At 41.4% G+C, this 21,946-nt stretch overlaps 1 protein-coding gene across 1 annotated transcript; it reads left to right on the forward strand.

Annotated features, from left to right (window-relative positions):
• Positions 1–5,980: 5,980 nt before the first annotated feature.
• LOC139201720 (myosin heavy chain, fast skeletal muscle-like) lies at positions 5,981–17,168 on the forward strand. Its single transcript, XM_070831116.1, has 39 exons — positions 5,981–6,199; positions 6,275–6,418; positions 6,517–6,673; positions 6,754–6,781; positions 6,862–6,961; positions 7,075–7,167; positions 7,258–7,321; positions 7,402–7,500; positions 7,582–7,685; positions 7,808–7,946; positions 8,086–8,204; positions 8,488–8,637; positions 8,737–8,907; positions 8,995–9,295; positions 9,403–9,473; positions 9,569–9,656; positions 9,801–9,918; positions 10,004–10,127; positions 11,191–11,327; positions 11,418–11,673; positions 11,758–12,000; positions 12,084–12,260; positions 12,341–12,486; positions 12,585–12,675; positions 12,775–13,164; positions 13,280–13,406; positions 13,494–13,612; positions 13,697–13,893; positions 14,510–14,693; positions 14,822–14,987; positions 15,087–15,211; positions 15,309–15,617; positions 15,707–15,910; positions 16,002–16,127; positions 16,219–16,389; positions 16,482–16,586; positions 16,685–16,780; positions 16,873–17,004; positions 17,099–17,168. Exons 1-39 carry the CDS (start codon positions 5,993–5,995, stop codon positions 17,117–17,119), a joined length of 5,799 nt encoding a protein of 1,932 aa, XP_070687217.1. The 5' UTR covers positions 5,981–5,992; the 3' UTR covers positions 17,120–17,168.
• The last annotated feature ends 4,778 nt before the right edge of the window (positions 17,169–21,946 follow it).

The following is a 21,946-nucleotide window of genomic DNA, read 5'->3' on the forward strand; positions in this document are numbered from 1 at the left end:
TTGTTTTGTAAACATGCTCCAGTTGGATGGGCACCTACGCAGACAACGCTGACGGCTGGTGGAGACTGTGACGCACGGACCTCAGCGTCCAATCAAACAATGGTTACGTGTGATATTCTTTCAGGACCCTTTAAAATCTGTTGGCTAACTCAGCTCAGGGCTCCTCTGACAAGCACCTCGCCTCAAGGTCTGTCATGAGCCCAGCACTGCCTGAACCCCAGCGTTGTATTGCATCATATTTCACCTGTGAACCTGAATTAAAGGCGCTTCTGAGACCCGACTAAACCCTCCGGCTGATCTGTGAATAATCTTAATCTTGGGCTGTCCATGAAAGAATTGGGTTCTTACACGGTGGGATGGGATGGAAACATGATGTGGATTATTGCACAGTTGCCCATGATTGGGTAATAACAAAGTGCATATTGGTAGTGTTTCTGCTTGTGATTGGTGCAGCAGGCTATAATGCAGCATTGTACAGTCTGACTGCAGTCGGAATGAAGGACCTGCGGAAGCGCTCCTTCTTACACCTGTGGTGTATGAGTCTTTCACTGAAGGAGCTGCTTAAGGCCTACAGTCTGATGCAGAGGGTGGGAGGTGTTGTCCATGATGGAGGACAGTTTGGCCGAGATCCTCCTCTCTCCCACCACCTCTATCGAGTCCAGGGGGCGGCCACAGACTGAGCTGGCTCTCTTTATCAGTCTGTTCAGCCTGTTCTTGTCCCGCTCAGAACACCCCCCTCCCCTACACACCACTGCATAAAAGACCACAGATGCCACCACAGTCTTGTAGAAGGTCCTCAGCAGTGGTCTGCTCACACTGAAGGATCCTAGCCTCCTCAGCAGGTATAGACGACTCTGACCCTTCTTATAAAGAGAGTCAGTGTTGTCTGTCCAGTCCAGTTTGTTATTTAGGTGAACACCCAGGTACTTGTATGTCCTCACTCTCGATGTCAAGTCCCTGGATGTTCACTGGTGCAGTGATGGAGGGTTTCCTGTGGAAGTCGACCACCATCTCCTTTGTCTTGCTGGCATTGACTAGAAGGTGATTCAGCTCACACCAGTCGACAAAGTCCATGATAACCGTCCTTTATTCGCAGTCGTTCCCCTCTGACACACATCCCACAATGACAGTGTCGTCGGAGAACTTCTGGAGGTGACAACTGTCCGTAGCGTATCTGAAGTCTGATGTGTACAGGGTGAAGAGGAAAGTTGAAAGTACCGTTCCCTGGGGGGCCAGACCACCACATCAGACACACTGTCCTGCAGTCTCACATACTGGGGTCTGTCCGTGAGGTAGTCAGTGACCCACGCAGCCAGCTGGTCACTGACCCCCGCTCTCTCCAGTTTCACCCTGAGCAGTGGAGGTAGGATCGTGTTGAAAGCACTGGAGAAATCGAAAAAAGTGATCCTAACAGTGCTTCCAGTGCCCTCCAGGTGAGACAGGGATCTCTGCAGCAGGTAGATGACCGCGTCATCCACCCCAATGCCAGGCTGGTATGCAAACTGCAGGGGATCCATGATTGGGCTCACCAGGGGGTGGAGATGGATTAGGGCGATCCTCTCAAGTGCCTTCATCAGGTGAGAGGTTAAGGCCACAGGTCTGAAGTGTTTGGGCTCCTTGGGGCGCGAGGTCTTAGGAACTGGAACCACAGGACAGGAACTTTTTCCAGACTCAGGCTCAGGTTAAAGATGAAGCAGACCACCTGACAGAGCTGGTCTGCACAGTCCCTGAGGAGTCTGGAGCTGATGCTGTTGGTGTGAAGAGAGGAGAGGGAGGGGGAGGGGAGGAGAGCTGCAGAGGTAGTGGTGGTGGGGGGGAAGATGAAGGCGAGAAAACCAGAGATGGTTGTGGAAGTGAAGGAAGTAAGGGGGTCCGAATAAAGCAAAATCCAGCAAAAATAAAGGAATTGGCCTCACTGTTCCAATACTTTTGGAGGGGAGTGTATGTGCATAACACAATCCTCCCCAACAGATTGGTGACCAAACTATCCGACCGGGGAATATCTCACTCCATCTGTTTATGGATCAAGGACTTTGGATCGCTCCCAGAGGGTGAAAGTAGGTCCCCACATCTCTTCAGCTCTCAGCCTCAGCACTGGATCGCCTCAGGGCTGCGTGCTGAGTCCCCTACTCTATACCCTACACACATGACTGCACCCCCACCCACTCCAGCAACAGTATCATGAAATTTGCTGACGACACTACTGTGGTGGGGCTTATCTCTGGGGGGGGGGACAAGTCCGCATACCAGACGAGGTGGAGCAGCTGGCAGTGTGGTGCACTGAAAACAACCTGGCACTGAACATTTCTAAAACCAAGGAGATGATCATTGATTACAGGAGGAAGAAAACGGACATTCAACCCCTGTCCATCGGTAGGAACTGTGTTGAGAGGGTCTCAGACTACCACTTCTTGGCAGTTCACCTACAGGGGGACCTGTTGCCATCATCAGGAAGGCACAACAGAGACTGTACTTCCTGAGGACACTAACTTACTAACTAACTTACAGATTGGCATCTAGTGAGGACATTTGTGTCAAATGGCACATAGTCTAGTAATAAGACATCAAACATTATTAGGTAATGGTCCAATTGAATCTTTTGGAGATTTGTGGAAAGAACTGTTCGGTTTCAATGCCATACACCAGAACAAGGTCAAGGGTGTGGTTAAAGCAGTGAGTGGGTTAATTTACACTCTGAGAGAAGCCAATAATGACATGAAAGCAGTGGTAAGACCATCATTATCATCATCCACAAGGCTTTCAAATGAGTTACAGTTAAGTTTAGGTCTAGGCTTGATTAATAAGCTCGAGTTGAAAATGACTCCTCCTTCTACATTCTCAAGGAATGTGAGGATTAATATGACTGGGGGGAGTGGCTTCATTAGGGCTAAAATATTTTTCTGTCTCTGGGGTTCTATTCCTCTCTCTGGACTCTAAACCAACCACACTGATTCCCTCCAGTCCTTCTGTGAACCTTTTACTTATTACCTACCAGTGTAAGATCACAGTCCCAGAATCTTTTTTGAAACAGTTAATTCCATGATTGGTCCCCCGCTCACCCAGTCAGTTGAATCTTTCCCAGAGAGGTGTGAAGACTTCTTAATTACTTTTATAATAAAATTGTGGGGATCTGGCAGCACTTAAATTCAGAAGTAAGAGAGCCTATTGTGGACTCCTGTCCACATTTTAATAGGAAGTCTCTGTTAACTTTGGAACGCACTGTAGTACTTTCCAAATCATATATATATATATATATATGTATATACATAGACACACACACACACACACACACACATATATATACATACATACATATATTACATCATCACATTACATATACACTGACTATTGCAATGCACTTCATTCTGGAATCTGCAGGCAAAATATCTATAGACTGCAGTTGATAGAAAACACTGCTGCAAGACCATGTTACACCGATCCTTGCTGCACTTCCTGTGAATTTTAGAATTGATTTTAAGATTTTACTACTTGTTTTTAAAACCTTGCATGATCAGGCTCCTGCCTACGTCAGTAATTTGTTAACTCCCTATAAGCCTAACTGCCACCTGAGATCCTCCAGCACGGCCCTAGTGATGGTTCCAAGAGCTCAACTTGTCACTAAATTTTACTTTGCTTTGCCATTGCTGTTCAGGCCCCTCAGCTGGGGAACTCCCTCTTTCTTAAAGCTCACTTTTACCATTTGGCTTTTTCTTAACTGCCAGTAATTGTTGTGTTTTTATAGTTATATATATGTGTGTGTGTGTGTGTGTGTGTGTGTGTGTGTGTGTGTATATACTGTTACACATACACACACACACACACACACACATATATATATATACATATATACACATACATACACTAGCTGCCATGTCCACTTATTTTTGTTATCTGTTTATTTTTATTGTAAAGCATTTTTCTAACTTGTCTTTATGAAGTGCTGTATGAATAAAGTTAGATTTATTTTGTTGGCAGAGCACTGAGAATGAAGAGGATATTAAAATTGAGGAAAAGGCTCACCAGTTGTCAGGTACCTCCTGACTTTACAAATGAAGGACCAACATATAAAACCTCAAACGTTATACAACTACCTCACTTAAAGTTAAAACATAAAGTACTTACATATAATATTCACCACATTTCTTTGCTAGCTAGCTTAGCACATAATTATCAACAATAAATGCAACAGGACAAAGTAATTAACAACGTTAACATAAACAGTAGCGAACAAAGTAGGCTGAATAACGTTAATTATAATACTCATAATACTATAATTGTGAATATCCCTGCTGTGGGACTAATAAAGGAATGCCTTAAATTAGGATTTCCACACTGTGTAATCCATATCCAGCATCTTTGCTCTAGGGTTTTTGAGTTAAAAAATGGTGTGGTACAGCCTCATGCTGCAACAAATTTAAAAGACTGAACCACATCCACTAATCAACCAAACAAAAGCTGTCACAATATATTTGATTTAATATTTCTAAGTTATGAATAAGTATATGTTTTATAAGGAATGTCTGAACCATAAGCATGCTCTACATTATCTTGTTTTATTTTCTTAGTATTGTTTCTGTGGAGGAGGGGTTTGTTACAATAATCTGTCTATGTTACATGTTCTGTTCTTCCTTTGGTAAGCTTGTGAAAAGCAGAGTATATTGCTTAAGGACAGAAAAGGAACATTCTAAATTCAGCAACGACAGCCCAAACATGGATTGAGAGCAGCTGGTAAAGTGTTGAAGAGGGAGGACACGAAGGTGGAGGAAAGAAAAGAATGTCTTTGAATTCAGCATCCGTAACGCCAATTCATTTTTGGGAATACTAATGAAAAGTACCAAAGATTACTTTATAGTCATCTATGAATATTTTGTTTGATCAATCAATCAATGAACAATACAAGGTTTACAATTAAACAATTAAAAGTTATGAAATACGATAGATTCATTGTAAAACTGTTGACAGTAGAATTGAAACAGACAAATTTAGCAATTACATTGAATTCTATTATTTATGACTTAATCAAATTAATTACCTTAACTATCATGAAAAATAGAACTATAATGTATTTTTCAAAAGCAGTATACTTTCTGTAAAATGGAAAATGTGTTAAAGAGCACAAATGAAGCAATACAACATCAAGAACTGGTCATAAAAATTGACACCTGAAACATCAGATGTATACCATGAACATATGTTCCTTGCCACATTTGGCATGGACACCCTATTTAACTTCTGCTGGTTCAGCATAACCCTGTTCAATAAAAGGAGGGCTTGTGGAAGTAAGTGTGACAGAAGACCTGAGTTCCTGCCTGTGGTAAAACTCTTTCCTCTCTTTCTTATACTTTATGTCATTGTATTATGTTCTTCATTTTAAAATGAATTCATGTTAATGGAAATATTTGTTCAGTGAATCATCATCTACTCAAATATGAAACTGCTTTAACAGGATTGGTGAAAGCTTGACAGAGGGAAGGTCAGGTAAGAACAACTTGAGAATTTTTACTCTTCTTCATAAGCATGGGATATATCTGTACATTATTTCTCACTAATTTAATGTCGGCAATTATTCATCCTTCCAACAGTATTTAGACTTAATAAAATCTAAGTAGTAAATGGACTGAATTTGTATAATGCCTTTGTAGTCTTTTCAACCACTTTAACTACATTTACATTCAATCATTCACGCATCATTCATGCAATGAGGGTAGGCTGTCAACCGGCCATGAGGAGGAAGCTTATCATTCACACACACAGTGATGAAGCAATTTAGGGTTCAGTGTCATGTCAAGGACGCTGCTCTACTTCTGAGCCACAGTCTGAAGTCTGAAAATGATTTTGAAAATATCTCAACTGAAGCCTACTTGTAATGTTACTGATAATGTGGATATATTTGACATCAGATTCTTCTGAATAATAGAGTGCTGCTCAATTATAAGGAGTTAAAACATGTATCTAAGTCTCTGTTATTATCTGACAGACAAAAGCCGCCACCATGAGTACGGACGCGGAGATGGCCGTTTACGGCAAAGCTGCCATTTACCTCCGTAAGCCAGAGAAGGAGAGAATTGAGGCTCAAAGCAAACCCTTTGATGCCAAGTCCGCCTGCTACGTGGCTGATGTCAAGGAGCTGTACTTGAAGGCAACAATCACCAAGAAAGATGGTGGCAAAGTCACTGTCAAAGTCCTGGACACTGAGGAGGTTAGTATCAGAAAGTCAGAGTCAACTGGACATTTAATATGATCAGATCTCATTGTCATGCATGTCCTGTTTCAGGAGAGGACAGTCAAAGAAGATGACGTCTCTCCAATGAATCCTCCCAAGTTTGACAAAATTGAGGACATGGCCATGATGACCCATCTCAATGAAGCCTCTGTGTTGTATAACCTCAAAGAGCGTTATGCAGCATGGATGATCTACGTAAGACAACCTGCCTAATGAGAAAAGAGAAATATTGAAAATGGCCACACTTGCAGGAAACATAGAGGTAACTGTTCAATCTCTATCATTACTTTCAGACCTACTCTGGGTTGTTCTGTGCCACTGTGAACCCCTACAAGTGGCTCCCAGTGTACGATTCTGAAGTCGTATCTGCCTATAGAGGCAAGAAGCGTATGGAGGCTCCACCCCACATCTTCTCTGTCTCTGACAACGCTTTTCAGTTCATGCAAATTGGTAAGCCATTACCATAACAGTGTAGATGGAGTTCCTGCTGCAGAAAAACATAGTTAATTCCTTTGTTATTCATTTAACAGATAGGGAGAACCAGTCTGTCTTGATCACGTAAGTTACACATTTGTTGACTTTGCTTCCTATGATCAAACATCTTGATCAAATTCTGATAACGCTGTATCTATACCTAGTGGAGAATCTGGTGCTGGAAAGACTGTGAACACCAAGCGTGTCATCCAGTACTTTGCAACAATCTCAGTTGGTGGAGACAAGAAGAGGGACACCTCAAAGGTGGGAGAATGTTACTGAATGATAATTACATTTCAGTGTTCTTTATGTGAGGAATATTTTTCCTGGAGAAAAAATAGCAATTTTCTAATATCATCTTTGAACTTGCATTATAGGGGTCACTGGAGGATCAGATTATTGCAGCCAATCCCCTGCTGGAGGCCTATGGTAACGCCAAAACTGTGAGGAATGACAACTCTTCTCGTTTTGTAAGTATGGACTGACTTCTACTCATGAGAGAGGAAACTTTATAGATTGTCCATGTAGAGAGATGTTAAAATTTGCTTTGTTCAAAACAGGGTAAATTCATCAGAATCCATTTCGGCGCAACTGGCAAACTGTCTAGTGCTGATATTGAGACATGTAAGTAAAATCCTCATAGTAACTAGAAATGACTGGAATTGAGAAGCGGACAGGCTCTGACTTATGAACTACATTTGTAGATCTGCTGGAGAAGTCTAGAGTGACATTCCAGCTTCCTGATGAAAGAGGCTACCACATCTTCTACCAGATGATGACCAACCACAAGCCCGAGCTGATTGGTAAACAGACTGATTTCTTGCAAATCTACTCACTTTTCATATGAAGCAATCTACTGAACTTGTCATCTTTTTTATCTCTAGAATTGTCACTCATATCAACCAACCCCTACGACTTCCCCATGTGCAGTCAGGGTCAGATCACTGTGGCCAGCATTGATGACAAAGTTGAGCTGGAAGCCACTGATGTGCGTGACCTTCATGTCAAAATACTAAAATATATTCTGTGCATCAATGCAACATTACAACTGCTCTCTTAAATGCATGTTCTAAAGTGATTATGCTTTGTGTGGACACCTTTTGAACACAGAATGCTATTGACATCCTGGGCTTCACTGGTGAAGAGAAAATGAGCATCTACAAGATGACTGGTGCTGTGCTCCACCATGGTAACATGAAGTTCAAGCAGAAGCAGCGTGAGGAGCAGGCTGAGCCCGATGGCACAGAGGGTGAGTGGTTAATGTTCACTCAGATTAAACACTCAAATAACATTAGAGTTTTTAATCACAGCAGTTTATCTTATATCATGTTGGACAATCACAGTCACATACTGCCTGTACTAATTGTAAATCACTGAACTAATTTCAGATGCTGACAAGGTTGCTTACTTGCTGGGTCTGAACTCTGCTGACATGCTGAAGGCTCTGTGCTATCCCAGAGTGAAGGTCGGAAATGAGTTTGTCACCAAGGGACAGACTGTGCCTCAGGTAAACATGAATGAATCATGTCCTATCATTAAAAAACACATGTTGGTATGTTGGTTTTACCAAAAAAACAAATGCAATGACAATGTAAATTTATTACCATTCTCAATTGTGAGTGTTGAATGCTAAATGCAAGATGTAGTATCAATTAAGGATCTTTTTAGGTGTAAATTTTTTGTATCTTGGACCTTTCATGCCATTTATCTCAATGAAAGAAGTTCAGAGTACCAGTAATCCAGTGTTGTACAAAGTGTTGACTGACTTTAAAACATATTCTTTTGTTAAGGTGATGAATGCTGTGCCTGCCCTGGCCAAGTCTATCTATGAGAGGATGTTCTTGTGGATGGTCATCCGTATCAACCAGATGTTGGACACTAAACAGCCAAGGCAGTTCTTCATTGGAGTCCTGGATATCGCTGGCTTTGAAATCTTTGATGTAAGCTTCATTTCAAACTATTCAGCAGCTGATACTTTTCATTAATTAATTATTCTTATTGTTTGCAAGACATAATGCTGATTATGTGTCCATTCACAGTTCAACAGCATGGAGCAGCTGTGCATCAACTTCACCAATGAGAAACTGCAACAGTTCTTCAACCACACCATGTTTGTCCTGGAGCAAGAGGAGTACAAGAAGGAGGGTATTATCTGGGAGTTCATCGACTTTGGCATGGACTTGGCTGCCTGCATTGAGCTGATTGAAAAGGTAATTTAATTGTGGGATTCTACGTAATTGTTCTTACTTTGACGTTAAGTATCACCTAATGACGTACTTCTTCCCACCTTTTTCAAGCCCATGGGCATCTTCTCCATCCTTGAAGAGGAGTGCATGTTCCCCAAGGCAACAGATACATCCTTCAAGAACAAGCTGTATGACCAGCATCTCGGCAAAAACAGAGCATTTGAGAAACCAAAACCGGCCAAGGGCAAGGCTGAGGCCCACTTCTCCCTGGTGCACTATGCTGGTACCGTGGACTACAATATCAGTGGCTGGCTGGACAAGAACAAGGATCCACTGAATGAGTCTGTGGTGCAGCTGTACCAGAAGTCTCCAGTTAAACTGCTGGCTGTTCTGTATCCTCCCGTTGTTGAGGGTATGACACTAACTATAACAGACATACTTCTTAAGTTGTAGATATTGTATATTTTTATCTAGGATGTGATAATGTCTACTTACATGTCTACTTCAAATCATCCACAGAGTCTGGTGGTGGCAAGAAGGGAGGCAAGAAGAAGGGTGGTTCTATGCAGACTGTGTCCTCACAGTTTAGGGTGAGGTTTAGCATTGCAAACTTTGGTGTAAAACCAGTTCATGCAACTGAAAAGTGTTACATTTCATTACAAGAGCTACCCTTTTGCATCTACAGGAGAACTTGGGCAAGCTGATGACTAACTTGAGGAGCACCCATCCTCACTTTGTGCGCTGCCTGATTCCCAATGAGTCGAAGACTCCAGGTACATACAGAGAACATAATCTCAATTTGACAAGTGGTTTGGTTTTGTTGATATGGTTTACTCAATTTTGTATTGCAAAGAGACTGAGCCACTATTAATAAACTATTCTTTCATGGAAATAATTAAGAAATGTCTATTTTACAGGTCTGATGGAGAACTTTTTGGTCATCCACCAGCTCAGGTGTAACGGTGTCCTGGAGGGTATCAGAATCTGCAGAAAAGGTTTCCCCAGCAGAATCCCCTATGCTGACTTCAAGCAGAGGTATCAGTGGATAGTTTAGTAGAAATTTGATGTAGAAGATGAAAAGAAAATGCTCATACTGACCTTTAACTCTCTAATAAAAAAGGTACAAGGTGCTGAATGCTGGTGTCATCCCTGAGGGCCAGTTCATTGACAACAAAAAGGCCTCAGAGAAGCTGCTTGGGTCAATTGATGTTGATCATGACCAGTACAGATTTGGACACACCAAGGTAAGCAGCAGTGGGTTATGTTTATCAGTGCTTCATCAGTATCCTTTTCCAAAGACCAAGAATCAAGGGAAATACTGCCACCATGTGTCCATTAAAGAGGCAGTACATTTTGCCTGGTTACTTTTGAGCAAATAAACTTATACCCCAATTTCTTTCTGTAGTGGGTACTCTATATCTTAAGGAAAACACTTTAACCCATGCACCTACTTCAAGATTTTCACCAAATTTGGCATATGGATAATAGTAGACGGCACAAACTTCTCCTATTTCTTCCACTTCTTTTATTTTTCTGTTTGCCATAAGACAGTTCTATAATTTATTGCTTGATTCTGGTATGGTCTATTCACCCAATATGGATTGCTAAGTACTTTGTATTTAGATGACAGCTGCTGACAAATTCAGAATGCACATCGAGTGACCCTGTCTTGTCAAAGCAGCTGCTTCAGAACTTGAATGAATTTCAATTGCTTTTGAAATGACCATAACACAGTTGTTAAAAGGTTGACTATCATGGAATTTGGCAAAACTCGAACGTGTAGAAGTGCTAATGTGATCATAGGCGACTGAAGATTCATTAATGGAAAAATGCAGCTGTCATCAGCAATGTAGCATGATTATCTTTCATTGTTTACTGTATTAAAGTGTTGCGAAATCTGATCCTGATGAAGCTAAACGAGATTCTAAATAATTCTTGTGCTCTACATATGACTACAAATTTAATAAGCTGCAGTATATTTTACATAGATCATTCCTGCATCCAAATTCAGAATGTACTTGTATACTGAGTGAGCCTGTTTCCATAACTCACCAGTCATCACAAGTCTGACTCACTTGACATTTAGCAAAATTCACCCCTGTCAGAGTGCTAACATTACCATACAGGATCTAAATTTTCATGAAAAAACACAGCTGCTTTCAGCCATTCAGCATAATTATCGTTCATCTTTTTGTGATATTACAGTGTTACAGATCTTTATCATGATCCATATCCTGAGTCTTTTAGAGTTCAGTGTTTAGTGTTGTGCATATCGCTGACCTTCAGTGAATTAATATTTTTGTTCAGGTGTTCTTCAAGGCAGGTCTGCTGGGTACCCTTGAGGAGATGAGAGATGAAAAGCTGGCATCCCTGGTCACCATGACTCAGGCTCTCTGCCGTGCTTTCCTCATGAGGAGGGAGTTTGTGCAGATGACGGAGCGGAGGCATGTTGAAAATGGCTAATTCTGAGCACACAATCATGGAGTGAATAATGAAAAATGACTTGGACTGTAATAGCAACTTCTTCTCCATAGGGATGCCGTTTACACCATCCAGTACAACGTCCGCTCATTCATGAATGTGAAACACTGGCCATGGATGAAGGTGTACTACAAGATCAAGCCTCTGCTCAAGAGTGCTGAAACTGAGAAGGAGCTGGCCCAGATGAAAGAGAACTATGAGAAGATGACAACTGACTTGGCTGCTGCCCTGGCCAAGAAGAAGGAACTGGAGGAGAAGATGGTGTCCCTTCTGCAGGAGAAGAATGATCTGCAGCTGCAAGTGACATCGGTAACGACACGTCAACTGAGAGTTGTACTTTTTCATGTGTTTCACTGTTGATGTGCTAACGTGTATTTTCATAAAATGAACTAGGAATCAGAAAATCTGTCAGATGCCGAGGAGAGATGTGAAGGACTTATCAAGAGTAAGATTCAGTTGGAGGCCAAACTCAAAGAGACAACTGAGAGACTGGAGGATGAAGAGGAAATCAATGCTGAGCTCACTGCCAAGAAGAGAAAGCTGGAGGATGAATGCTCTGAGCTTAAGAAGGATATTGATGACCTGGAGCTTACCTTGGCCAAAGTGGAGAAGGAGAAACACGCCACTGAGAACAAGGTTTGCAAATATGAATATGTCTAGCAGATCAAGAAACATTTAAGGATTAACATATAATAGCAACATCTTTCTTGCAAACTTAGGTGAAGAACCTGACCGAGGAGATGGCCTCTCAGGACGAAAGCATTGCTAAGCTGACCAAGGAAAAGAAAGCCCTTCAGGAGGCCCATCAGCAGACTCTTGATGACCTGCAGGCTGAGGAAGACAAAGTCAACACTCTGACCAAGGCCAAGACCAAGCTTGAGCAGCAAGTGGATGACGTAAGTACACAGAGTCACTTGGATTGGCAAAGCAAGATCTCTCTTGAACGTGATAACTTAAACTTTACAACAATGTTCAGCTTGAGGGTTCTCTGGAGCAAGAGAAGAAGCTGCGTATGGACCTTGAGAGAGCCAAGAGGAAGCTGGAGGGTGATCTGAAACTGGCCCAGGAATCCATTATGGATCTTGAGAATGACAAGCAGCAGTCTGAGGAGAAAATTAAAAAGTAACAGTGTTTTTGAGTTTTTACAGCAACTGTTTTATGTTAAAGTTTTGGCCAACTGCATGAACTCTTACTATGTACTTTATCTATTATTCTCACAGGAAGGACTTTGAAATCAGTCAGCTCCTTAGCAAGATTGAGGATGAGCAGTCATTGGGTGCTCAGCTTCAGAAGAAGATCAAAGAGCTTCAGGTGACATATTGTATTACATACAACATTACTGCATACATTTCATGTTTTGTGTATTAAAGGTGAAAGTTAACTGAAAGACAACACACCTACATTCAACAGGCTCGTATTGAGGAGCTGGAGGAGGAGATTGAGGCTGAGCGTGCTGCTCGTGCCAAGGTTGAGAAGCAGAGAGCTGACCTTGCCAGGGAACTTGAGGAGATCAGTGAGAGGCTGGAGGAGGCCGGTGGTGCCACTGCTGCTCAGATTGAGATGAACAAGAAGCGTGAAGCTGAGTTCCAGAAGCTCCGTCGTGACCTTGAGGAGTCCACTCTGCAGCATGAAGCCACTGCCGCTGCTCTTCGCAAGAAGCAGGCTGACAGCGTTGCTGAGCTGGGAGAGCAGATCGACAACCTCCAGCGTGTCAAGCAGAAGCTCGAGAAGGAAAAGAGTGAATACAAGATGGAGATTGATGACCTCTCCAGCAACATGGAGGCTGTTGCTAAAGCAAAGGTACACAATGCATTAAATGTGTTTTGATTTAATAATCAAATTAGTACAGTCAATAAGGTCATTCATATTGTAAATAAAAGCTGATCACTTCATTGAGCTCTATTTTGCCTGTTAGGGAAATCTTGAAAAGATGTGCCGTACCCTTGAGGACCAACTTAGTGAACTGAAGACCAAGAATGATGAAAATGTCCGTCAAATCAATGACATGGGTGGACAGAAAGCACGTCTCCTGACAGAAAATGGTACCTGCAAGTTATCATTGAACGATCTGTTGTGTATTATTGTGAATGGGAACATAAACTAATGCATTGTGACATCTTTCCCGCAAGGTGAGTTCAGCCGTCAAATTGAAGAGAAAGAAGCTCTTGTGTCCCAGCTGACCAGAGGCAAACAGGCCTTCACACAGCAGATTGAGGAGCTGAAGAGACAGATTGAAGAGGAGGTCAAGGTAAGAAACCATTAAGTGTGGAAAGATAAGCTGTATGTGTGTTATTTAGACAATTTGCTCACTCAATATTATTTCTCACACCAGGCCAAGAATGCTCTTGCTCATGGACTGCAATCAGCCCGCCATGACTGTGATCTGCTGAGGGAGCAGTTTGAGGAGGAGCAGGAGGCCAAGGCCGAGCTGCAGCGTGGAATGTCCAAGGCCAATAGTGAGGTGGCTCAGTGGAGAACGAAGTATGAAACTGATGCTATCCAGCGCACTGAGGAGCTTGAGGAGGCCAAGTGAGTAACATTAGAATAATTACATGCCAGGGCAGCATTTCAATTTTAGTCAACTGACAACTGCAGTACTAGTATGAGTGACTTATTTGCACATTTTAGTAATTTATTACACACATGGGTGCTAGATGGCCACTATTTTGCAGTTTACACACAGTCCAGTCATGCGGTATAAGAATGGCAAATTCCTAAACTCAATAGTGAAATTGTGCTTTTGGCTACTGACACCCAAGTGCAAGTAGCATTTGACAACAGTTTTAGGGCTACTCAATTCTAAGAGAATATGAACTGATTTGAAAAGACTTGCTATCCTACGAACATGAAGGCTTTAGACAATCTAAAGTTAGGCTGGATATAACACTGATTTTACATCCATAGTCTCCATTCATAATTAACATATCCTGTTGTGTAAATACACATTTATATTTCTCAAACATAATACAAACCGAAATTGTTGTCGAAGTTATTTGAAGTGTTATCTTATAATTGGGCCGATACGGTCTTTCTATTTCAAATTTCAGGTAAATGTTACATAATGTGGGAAGAACTCACATTGCAAGTTCTTATACTTTTAGAAATAGGATTTCACTACAAGATACAAATTTTTTTTTTCAAACAGGAAAAAGTTGGCCCAGCGCCTTCAGGAGGCTGAGGAGCAGATTGAGGCAGTGAATTCCAAGTGTGCTTCTCTGGAGAAAACCAAACAGAGGCTCCAGAGTGAGGTGGAGGACCTCATGATTGATGTGGAGAGGGCCAATGGACTGGCTGCCAACCTGGACAAGAAGCAGAGGAACTTTGACAAGGTACATATACTTTACCATACTATACAAACAAACCATGAACTAAATGTATTTATTTGTCTTTTGCCATCGTTCTATGGTCATCATCTAATGCACATAACCAACTGAACTCTATGCATTGTCTCATTCAGGTGTTGGCAGAGTGGAAACAGAAGTATGAGGAGGGTCAGGCCGAGCTTGAAGGAGCTCAAAAGGAGGCTCGTTCTCTCAGCACTGAGCTGTTCAAGATGAAGAACTCTTATGAAGAGGCTCTGGATCAGCTGGAGACCATGAAGCGTGAAAACAAGAACCTTCAACGTGAGTTCTCATCAGATAACAGCTGCATGTATTCAACATGTGTATGCATCTGAGGCTTTTTAAGGCTTATCAATATAAAATGCATACATCTCTCTGCAGAGGAGATCTCAGATCTGACTGAACAGATTGGTGAGACTGGCAAGAGCATCCATGAGCTGGAGAAGTCCAAGAAGCAGGTGGAGACAGAGAAGGCTGAGATCCAGACAGCTCTTGAAGAGGCTGAGGTACATTTTTACGAAAGAATTTTCTTGATCATGGGTAAATATATTGTCGAAGGTTTGAAGGCAGAAATGAATTGATATTTCTTACTAAAATCATTAGGGAACTCTGGAACACGAAGAGTCTAAGATCCTGCGTGTCCAGCTGGAGCTCAACCAGATTAAGGGTGAGGTGGACAGGAAGTTGGCAGAGAAAGATGAGGAGATGGAGCAGATCAAGAGGAACAGCCAGAGGGTGACTGACTCCATGCAGAGTACTCTGGATTCTGAGGTCAGAAGCAGGAACGATGCCCTGAGAATCAAGAAGAAGATGGAGGGAGATCTGAATGAGATGGAGATTCAGCTGAGCCACGCCAATCGCCAGGCGGCTGAGTCCCAGAAGCAGCTGAGGAACGTGCAGGCACAGCTGAAGGTAGTGTTAATGTCCAGACTATGTCCAAACTACTCAGTGCAGCTTCATTTCAGCATCCACATTAATATTTGCCTGATATTTTTCACCAGGATGCACAACTGCACCTTGATGATGCTGTCAGAGCTCAGGATGACTTCAAGGAACAAGCTGCTATGGTAGACCGCAGAAATGGTCTCATGGTGGCTGAAATTGAGGAACTCAGAGCTGCTCTGGAACAGACAGAGAGAAGCCGCAAAATTGCTGAGCAGGAGTTGGTGGACGCCAGTGAGCGTGTTGGACTTCTGCACTCCCAGGTGAACACTTTTTTATACATTTCTCTACTAATAGACCAATCTATTGTGAATGTCAGGCAAGTGATTACTTAACTAATTTCTAATCTTTTAGAACACAAGCCTCCTGAACACCAAGAAGAAGCTTGAGACTGACCTGGTCCAGGTCCAGAGTGAAGTGGATGACACTGTTCAGGAAGCCAGGAATGCAGAGGATAAGGCCAAGAAGGCCATCACTGATGTAGGTTTAGATTTCACTTGTTCTGTTTTTAACTGCAAATAACTATTTTTAGTTTCACATTTTGGTAAACATTGAGTGTTGGTTCTTCTAGGCTGCTATGATGGCTGAGGAGCTGAAGAAGGAGCAGGATACTAGTGCTCACCTGGAGAGGATGAAGAAGAACCTGGAGGTCGCTGTCAAGGACCTGCAGCACCGCCTGGATGAGGCTGAGAACCTGGCCATGAAGGGTGGCAAGAAGCAGCTCCAGAAACTTGAGTCTAGGGTAAGAAAGTCATGTTAAGATTTGAACAGTCAAACAAATGTAAGAAAAAACATGAACTCTGAATATTCAATGAATTTGCTGTTTTTTTGAAGGTGCGTGAGCTTGAGACAGAGGTTGAGGGTGAGCAGAGACGTGGAGCAGATGCTGTTAAGGGTGTCCGCAAATATGAGAGGAGGGTGAAGGAGCTCACCTACCAGGTACAACCACAATAAGATTTACCATGTGGGATATAAATCAATCCAATATACTCCGCATTAAAATATTCAAACATGCAAATCTATATCTTCTATCACAGACTGAGGAGGACAAGAAAAATGTCACCAGGCTGCAGGATCTGGTTGACAAGTTGCAGCTCAAGGTGAAGGCCTACAAGAGGCAGGCTGAGGAAGCGGTAAGGAGAACAAAATTGTAGATTTATTTTACACAAAGCAGACCTTTGCTCTTTCTGGATATTCAAAAATGTCAATCTGTATGGTATTCCAGGAGGAGCAGGCCAACGTTCATCTGTCCAAGTGCAGGAAGATCCAGCATGAGCTGGAGGAGGCTGAGGAGCGTGCTGACATTGCAGAGTCCCAGGTCAACAAACTGAGAGCAAAGAGCCGTGACTCTGGCAAGGTAAATCTTGTAAATACACATTTCAGTTTAATAAATAATATATCAAATCAATACTTTGTGACTGAAAAAATTACCAATTGCCTATTTTTTGCAGGGAAAAGAGGCGGCTGAATAAAGAACTCCAGCAGATGGGCTGTGTCTAATCATATAATATGATGTGAAATAAACCACAATAAAAACATTTGATTAAATTTAATTGCTGTCCATCTTATTTTGATCTCTTTGTGTCTTCCAAGAGAGTGACTTAGATCACTTGTGACACAGTTAAAGAAAATTCTACAATCTTTATTGTAATTAATGTGTATTTTTTACCATACTGTGCATACTGCTCATTTCGCCCTCATTCTAAACACTCTAATTTAGCTCCTGCCCCACTTCCATAAAAGCCCAATCAGCTGCCAGCAGTCTGAGCAGACGCCCACGAACTTCCGCATCCGTCTGTGCCCCCAGGGAATGCGCCAAGCTCTCAAGCAAATTTGACATAGTGGCAAAAACGTGTGATTGCAACAATGGTGTCCATTGCGTACTGCCATTGGGCCAAAAAGACTTTTCCATAGACTTACAATGTGAAAGGGACGCCTGTAAATCAATAGCTTCAATTTTTTTAGAGTCACAAACCCCGCGAAATTATTTATTACACCATCAGAATTTGATCCATTCGCTCCACTAAATTTGGGAAGTCTAGAGTAGTTATTGACTAGTCTTGTTGAGAACAGGGTTTTTGCCACCATAATATCACAATTTCTGTGCTTTTCTTGCACCTTCCACATCTTATTACTACACTTGGTGTTACCAAGATAACAACAAAGGTGGACAATGAGGTGGATTGAGGTTTTCAGTGGTCCACCACCTCCAAGCATCAGGTACCTCCTGCCTTGTCAGTTCATTTGTACAACATATCCAGCCTCAAACAGTATACAACTACTAGTTAAACTACTATATAACATATACTATATAATAAACTATATAAACTATATATACTATATAATATATACTATATAACTACTAGTTACTACTAGTTAAAACACAAGTTACTTATAGTTAACATGCACCTCTTTTGTTTCCTAGCTAGCTTCGCACACAGTTGTGAATCACAACTGTACGCAGTAGTTAACATTAACAATTCAATATCATTGACATTCAATTAGAAAGGTACAGAGTAGTAGTAGTAGTAGTTTGTAGCAATAGAAAATTTTAATGGTACCAAAAAAGTGTCTCACTCAGGAACAGGTAATGTTGCGCTTACTAGTTACAATTAGTTAGCGTCTTACCTTTGAGCAAGCAAAGGTGGTTTTGTTGATTTTCACTGAATTCATTTGTAAATGAGGTTTTCCACCCTGTTTAAGCATCTTTACCTTTGGTTTTTTGGCTTCAGAAAAGCAAAAAACACAATACCCCCCTTTAAACTTCAAAGATATGTGTTGGCAGACTTGCACGTACCATATGCAGTCCTTTAGCTTCGAGGAAGAAAACGAGGAAACTCCCTGTTATCATGACTAATGTTGCAGCAAACATATCTTCTTCAATACATAATATTGTTCGTTTTGTGAATTATGGTCCCATTTAGAGGAAAATAGACGATAAAGCTGGATATGCTTTAGGGCGGGACTACGATATGACTAACCAATCAGAGGCGATCTTCGTTGCACGAACGTCACTTCGAAAAATAGTTTGTTTGACCGCAATCGCATGTCTGTCACCCACAAACTTGCGGGAGAAGTCGCGTGAAGCAGGCAGTGCAGTTTACCTGAATGCTGTGGTTCCAAGCGGCGAACGAGTTTGTTGTAGACGTTCATTTCCCCGTCCTGATGCCAATCCTTAGGAGAGAGAGCAACGTTTACGTTTGGCCAGGCTAAACCCAATCCTGCCCGCCACTACCTCCCCCCAGTGTTTACCCACAGTACAGTATGTTACTCACCAAAGGAAGATCCTGCGGTCCTTTTCAACAAAGTGCGCAGTTGCCGGGTCGTGTAGTTTGTCATTTAACCTCAGTGCTAGAAGAAGAGACAAAACTCCTGCTGCACCAGGGCCCCCTACCGGTAATAAAAAGCAGCAAGCAGTCCCAGCAGTACAGCTTGTTGGTGCTACTATAGCTGCTAGTTTGAAACTTTCTGGAGAATTTTCCTGAAAAAAACGATCTTGAAAATTGAGTTTCAATTTATCCACGGTCTTCTTCGCTAACTTTCACTCTTTCAAACGCTCTAAATCTTCGTTTTATTGTCTCTCACTCACTGACAACTTTCCCATGTCTTTGTTGTGTTTATTGGCTCCATATTCACTAATGTTCAGAAGATGTTGGGAAATTATCCTACCCGCAATTTAACGCAATATGATTGGCTAAGACAGCTGTCAATATCAAGTTCATGCTCACATTCACTTGAATTACACAGGCCTTCACTGGATGACTTGAAGGCCCCAATGCTTCCCCAGTGAAAATAATATGACCATGTATAGTAAATGGCAGATCTGGAATTATAACAAACAACAAAGACAAATTCATTTGTATTGTGGAATGAAAACTGTCACTTTTTGCCTCTGCATGTCCCTCTCATGTGTTATCTTGCTTGAAATGTTGGCTGAGTTGAATTTTAACCTTAGGAAATGTGTGTCTAAATAATGGATAGACCTAAAAATAAAACTTATTCATGAGATACGTGTAGGTAAAACTACATACTACTTACATCATGCTGTGTAAATATGTACAATATCCGTCCAATGTATATCATGAGATTATATACAACATTCATTTCTGATCTGTTCGCAAATTTCTCTAACTATTTATACTGTGTAATCTATTATTTTAATAACAGAACTTCTGTTTGTGTTCATAAACTATGGTTGTATTATGTTGTATCCCTGTCTCCCTGCACAGTGTCCCTGCATCACTGACAACTGTGTGAATGGTAACAAATAATGGAGCTGGGAACCACAGTCACATGGGTGAAAATCACCCAACGTTAGTGTTTTAGGGTTAATGAGCTTCTGCAGTTTAACAGTTTCAAAACGCTGTAATTATGTATCAACTGCATGCTCCACATAACACGCAACCAAACCTAAGGCAGACTACTGTTTCCCTCCTTAACAAATGTCCTGTTAAGTTCAGACTATTTTGTCTATCTCTCAAATACTCCATCATTAAGGACTGTTGCCAGGTGAAGGATCAGGATTGACCCTCTCTGACTTAGGTAAGCTACAAGCTCCTCTCAGGGCAGAAATGTGTGACAAAGTTGTCAAGGCGTCCAGTTAACATTAAGCAGCACCTACAGTAAGCAGTACACAGCCACAGTGTTTCCTGGTCACTTTTTCTGTGCCACTAAAATAAACGACCTTATGCTCAATTATCCCAGTGGTGCACTTTTACAAATTTGTATCTTTCAGGTGAAATAGAGTTTCAAACTCTTGTTAAGGGTGCTATGGACATTGAAATTGTTTATTTTATGTATTCCTTTACTTCAGATTCAAACAATGTAAGAATGAAAACCTGCATACTAAATGCGTCGTTTACCTTGGGGATTCATTTTCATCTAAATAGTAGCAAACCATAAATAAATACCTATTTTCAGTTAAATAAGTTTTAAAGCTGGTGATTAAAGCTACTACATGTAATAAAATAAACACATTAAAATACCAGGCTTTTTGAGTGTCCTTTGATCACTGTGATTGGAGCCTGGATTTAACATTTTGCTATGGTAGAAAAACAATGCAACTACTAAATGACTGAAATGTGTACATTTAGTGGACTGTTGTTGACCTCACTTCACATCATATCACAGAACCTAAAGCTCTTTTTGAAATACAGCAAGAAAGCAACCCATTTTAACCCATTGAGGAGAAAAGAGGCTTCAGACAGGCAGACACACACACACACACACACACACACACACAGACATACTTTTCTCTATTATATAGTTAGATTACTTAGAAATGTGGGAACATAGAGCTGTGGGAACATAGACACGCTCCCAAAAGAACTGGCATGGATACTACTTGGATGCGGTTCATGCTAACAAACACACATAACAGCTTACATAAAACATATTTAAAATTCTATAAAATTAAGATATAATATCATGTATCATAGCCTGAAAATATAGAGATTTTTTTATATGCCACTTTGCCCAGCCCTGTCAAAAGACAAATTTTATTGGGGACTCACTGAAATGACTCCCATAACCACCTGTGGGAATCACTACTTGAGGGGATATATATATGATTTAGAATTTATAGGTTATTGTTATAAACGTGGACTCACTTCTATGGTTAATATAACAGAGTGGGGATAAGGACCCCACTCCTTGCCGTATCTAGGTGAATCAGTGACTCCCCACTGGTGGCCTGCGTAATTCAAGTGAATATGAGCATGAATTTGATATTTTGACAGCTGTCTTAGCCAACCAAACTTTGGTTGGATAATTTTCAGACGGACACAGCCACAGAGTTGGCAGCCCAGTGACTGGTGTGCTGTGGTCTTTGTTGTAATGAATAAACTATGTGTTAATGTATGGAGCACACATACTAAGAAATGGTTTTGCAAACCTATTCATACCATATTGATTTTTTATGTCCTTGAATCAGAAACATTTCATAGTGAATTAGAAATGTGAATGTAGTTGTTGCCTTTGGGCAAACTGTGCATAATTATACTGTAAACCTACAATTTCCATCTCAATTTTTCGTTGCCATGGACATGAAATGGCAATGAAAAATGGCTGAGCATAGCCTACAAAGAGCTGGTAACTTCTCCAGGTTTACCTCCAGAGGTGTTGGTTGTACAGTATGAGACATCTATCTACATGTAATTGGTTTCGAAGACATTGATACCTTTACTTCCGGCAGGCAGATATTGACTTTGTGTTGAGAAGTATGTCTGAGATCCAAAAATACAATTAATACTCGATTAGGAATGGATCCATCTTGAAATATATTAATAACTTAAGCATTC

Source organism: Pempheris klunzingeri, chromosome 5 (assembly GCF_042242105.1).
Source record: "Pempheris klunzingeri isolate RE-2024b chromosome 5, fPemKlu1.hap1, whole genome shotgun sequence".
NCBI classification, from domain to species: Eukaryota; Metazoa; Chordata; class Actinopteri; order Acropomatiformes; family Pempheridae; genus Pempheris; species Pempheris klunzingeri.

Coding starts and splice junctions, on each gene's coding strand:
- LOC139201720 (XM_070831116.1), top strand. CDS start 5,993: ATGAGTACGGACGCGGAGATGGCCGTTTACGGCAAAGCTGCCATTTAC. Junction 8,908..8,994: donor GCATTGAGCTGATTGAAAAG/GTAATTTAATTG, acceptor ACCTTTTTCAAG/CCCATGGGCATCTTCTCCAT. Junction 15,212..15,308: donor CAGCTCTTGAAGAGGCTGAG/GTACATTTTTAC, acceptor TAAAATCATTAG/GGAACTCTGGAACACGAAGA.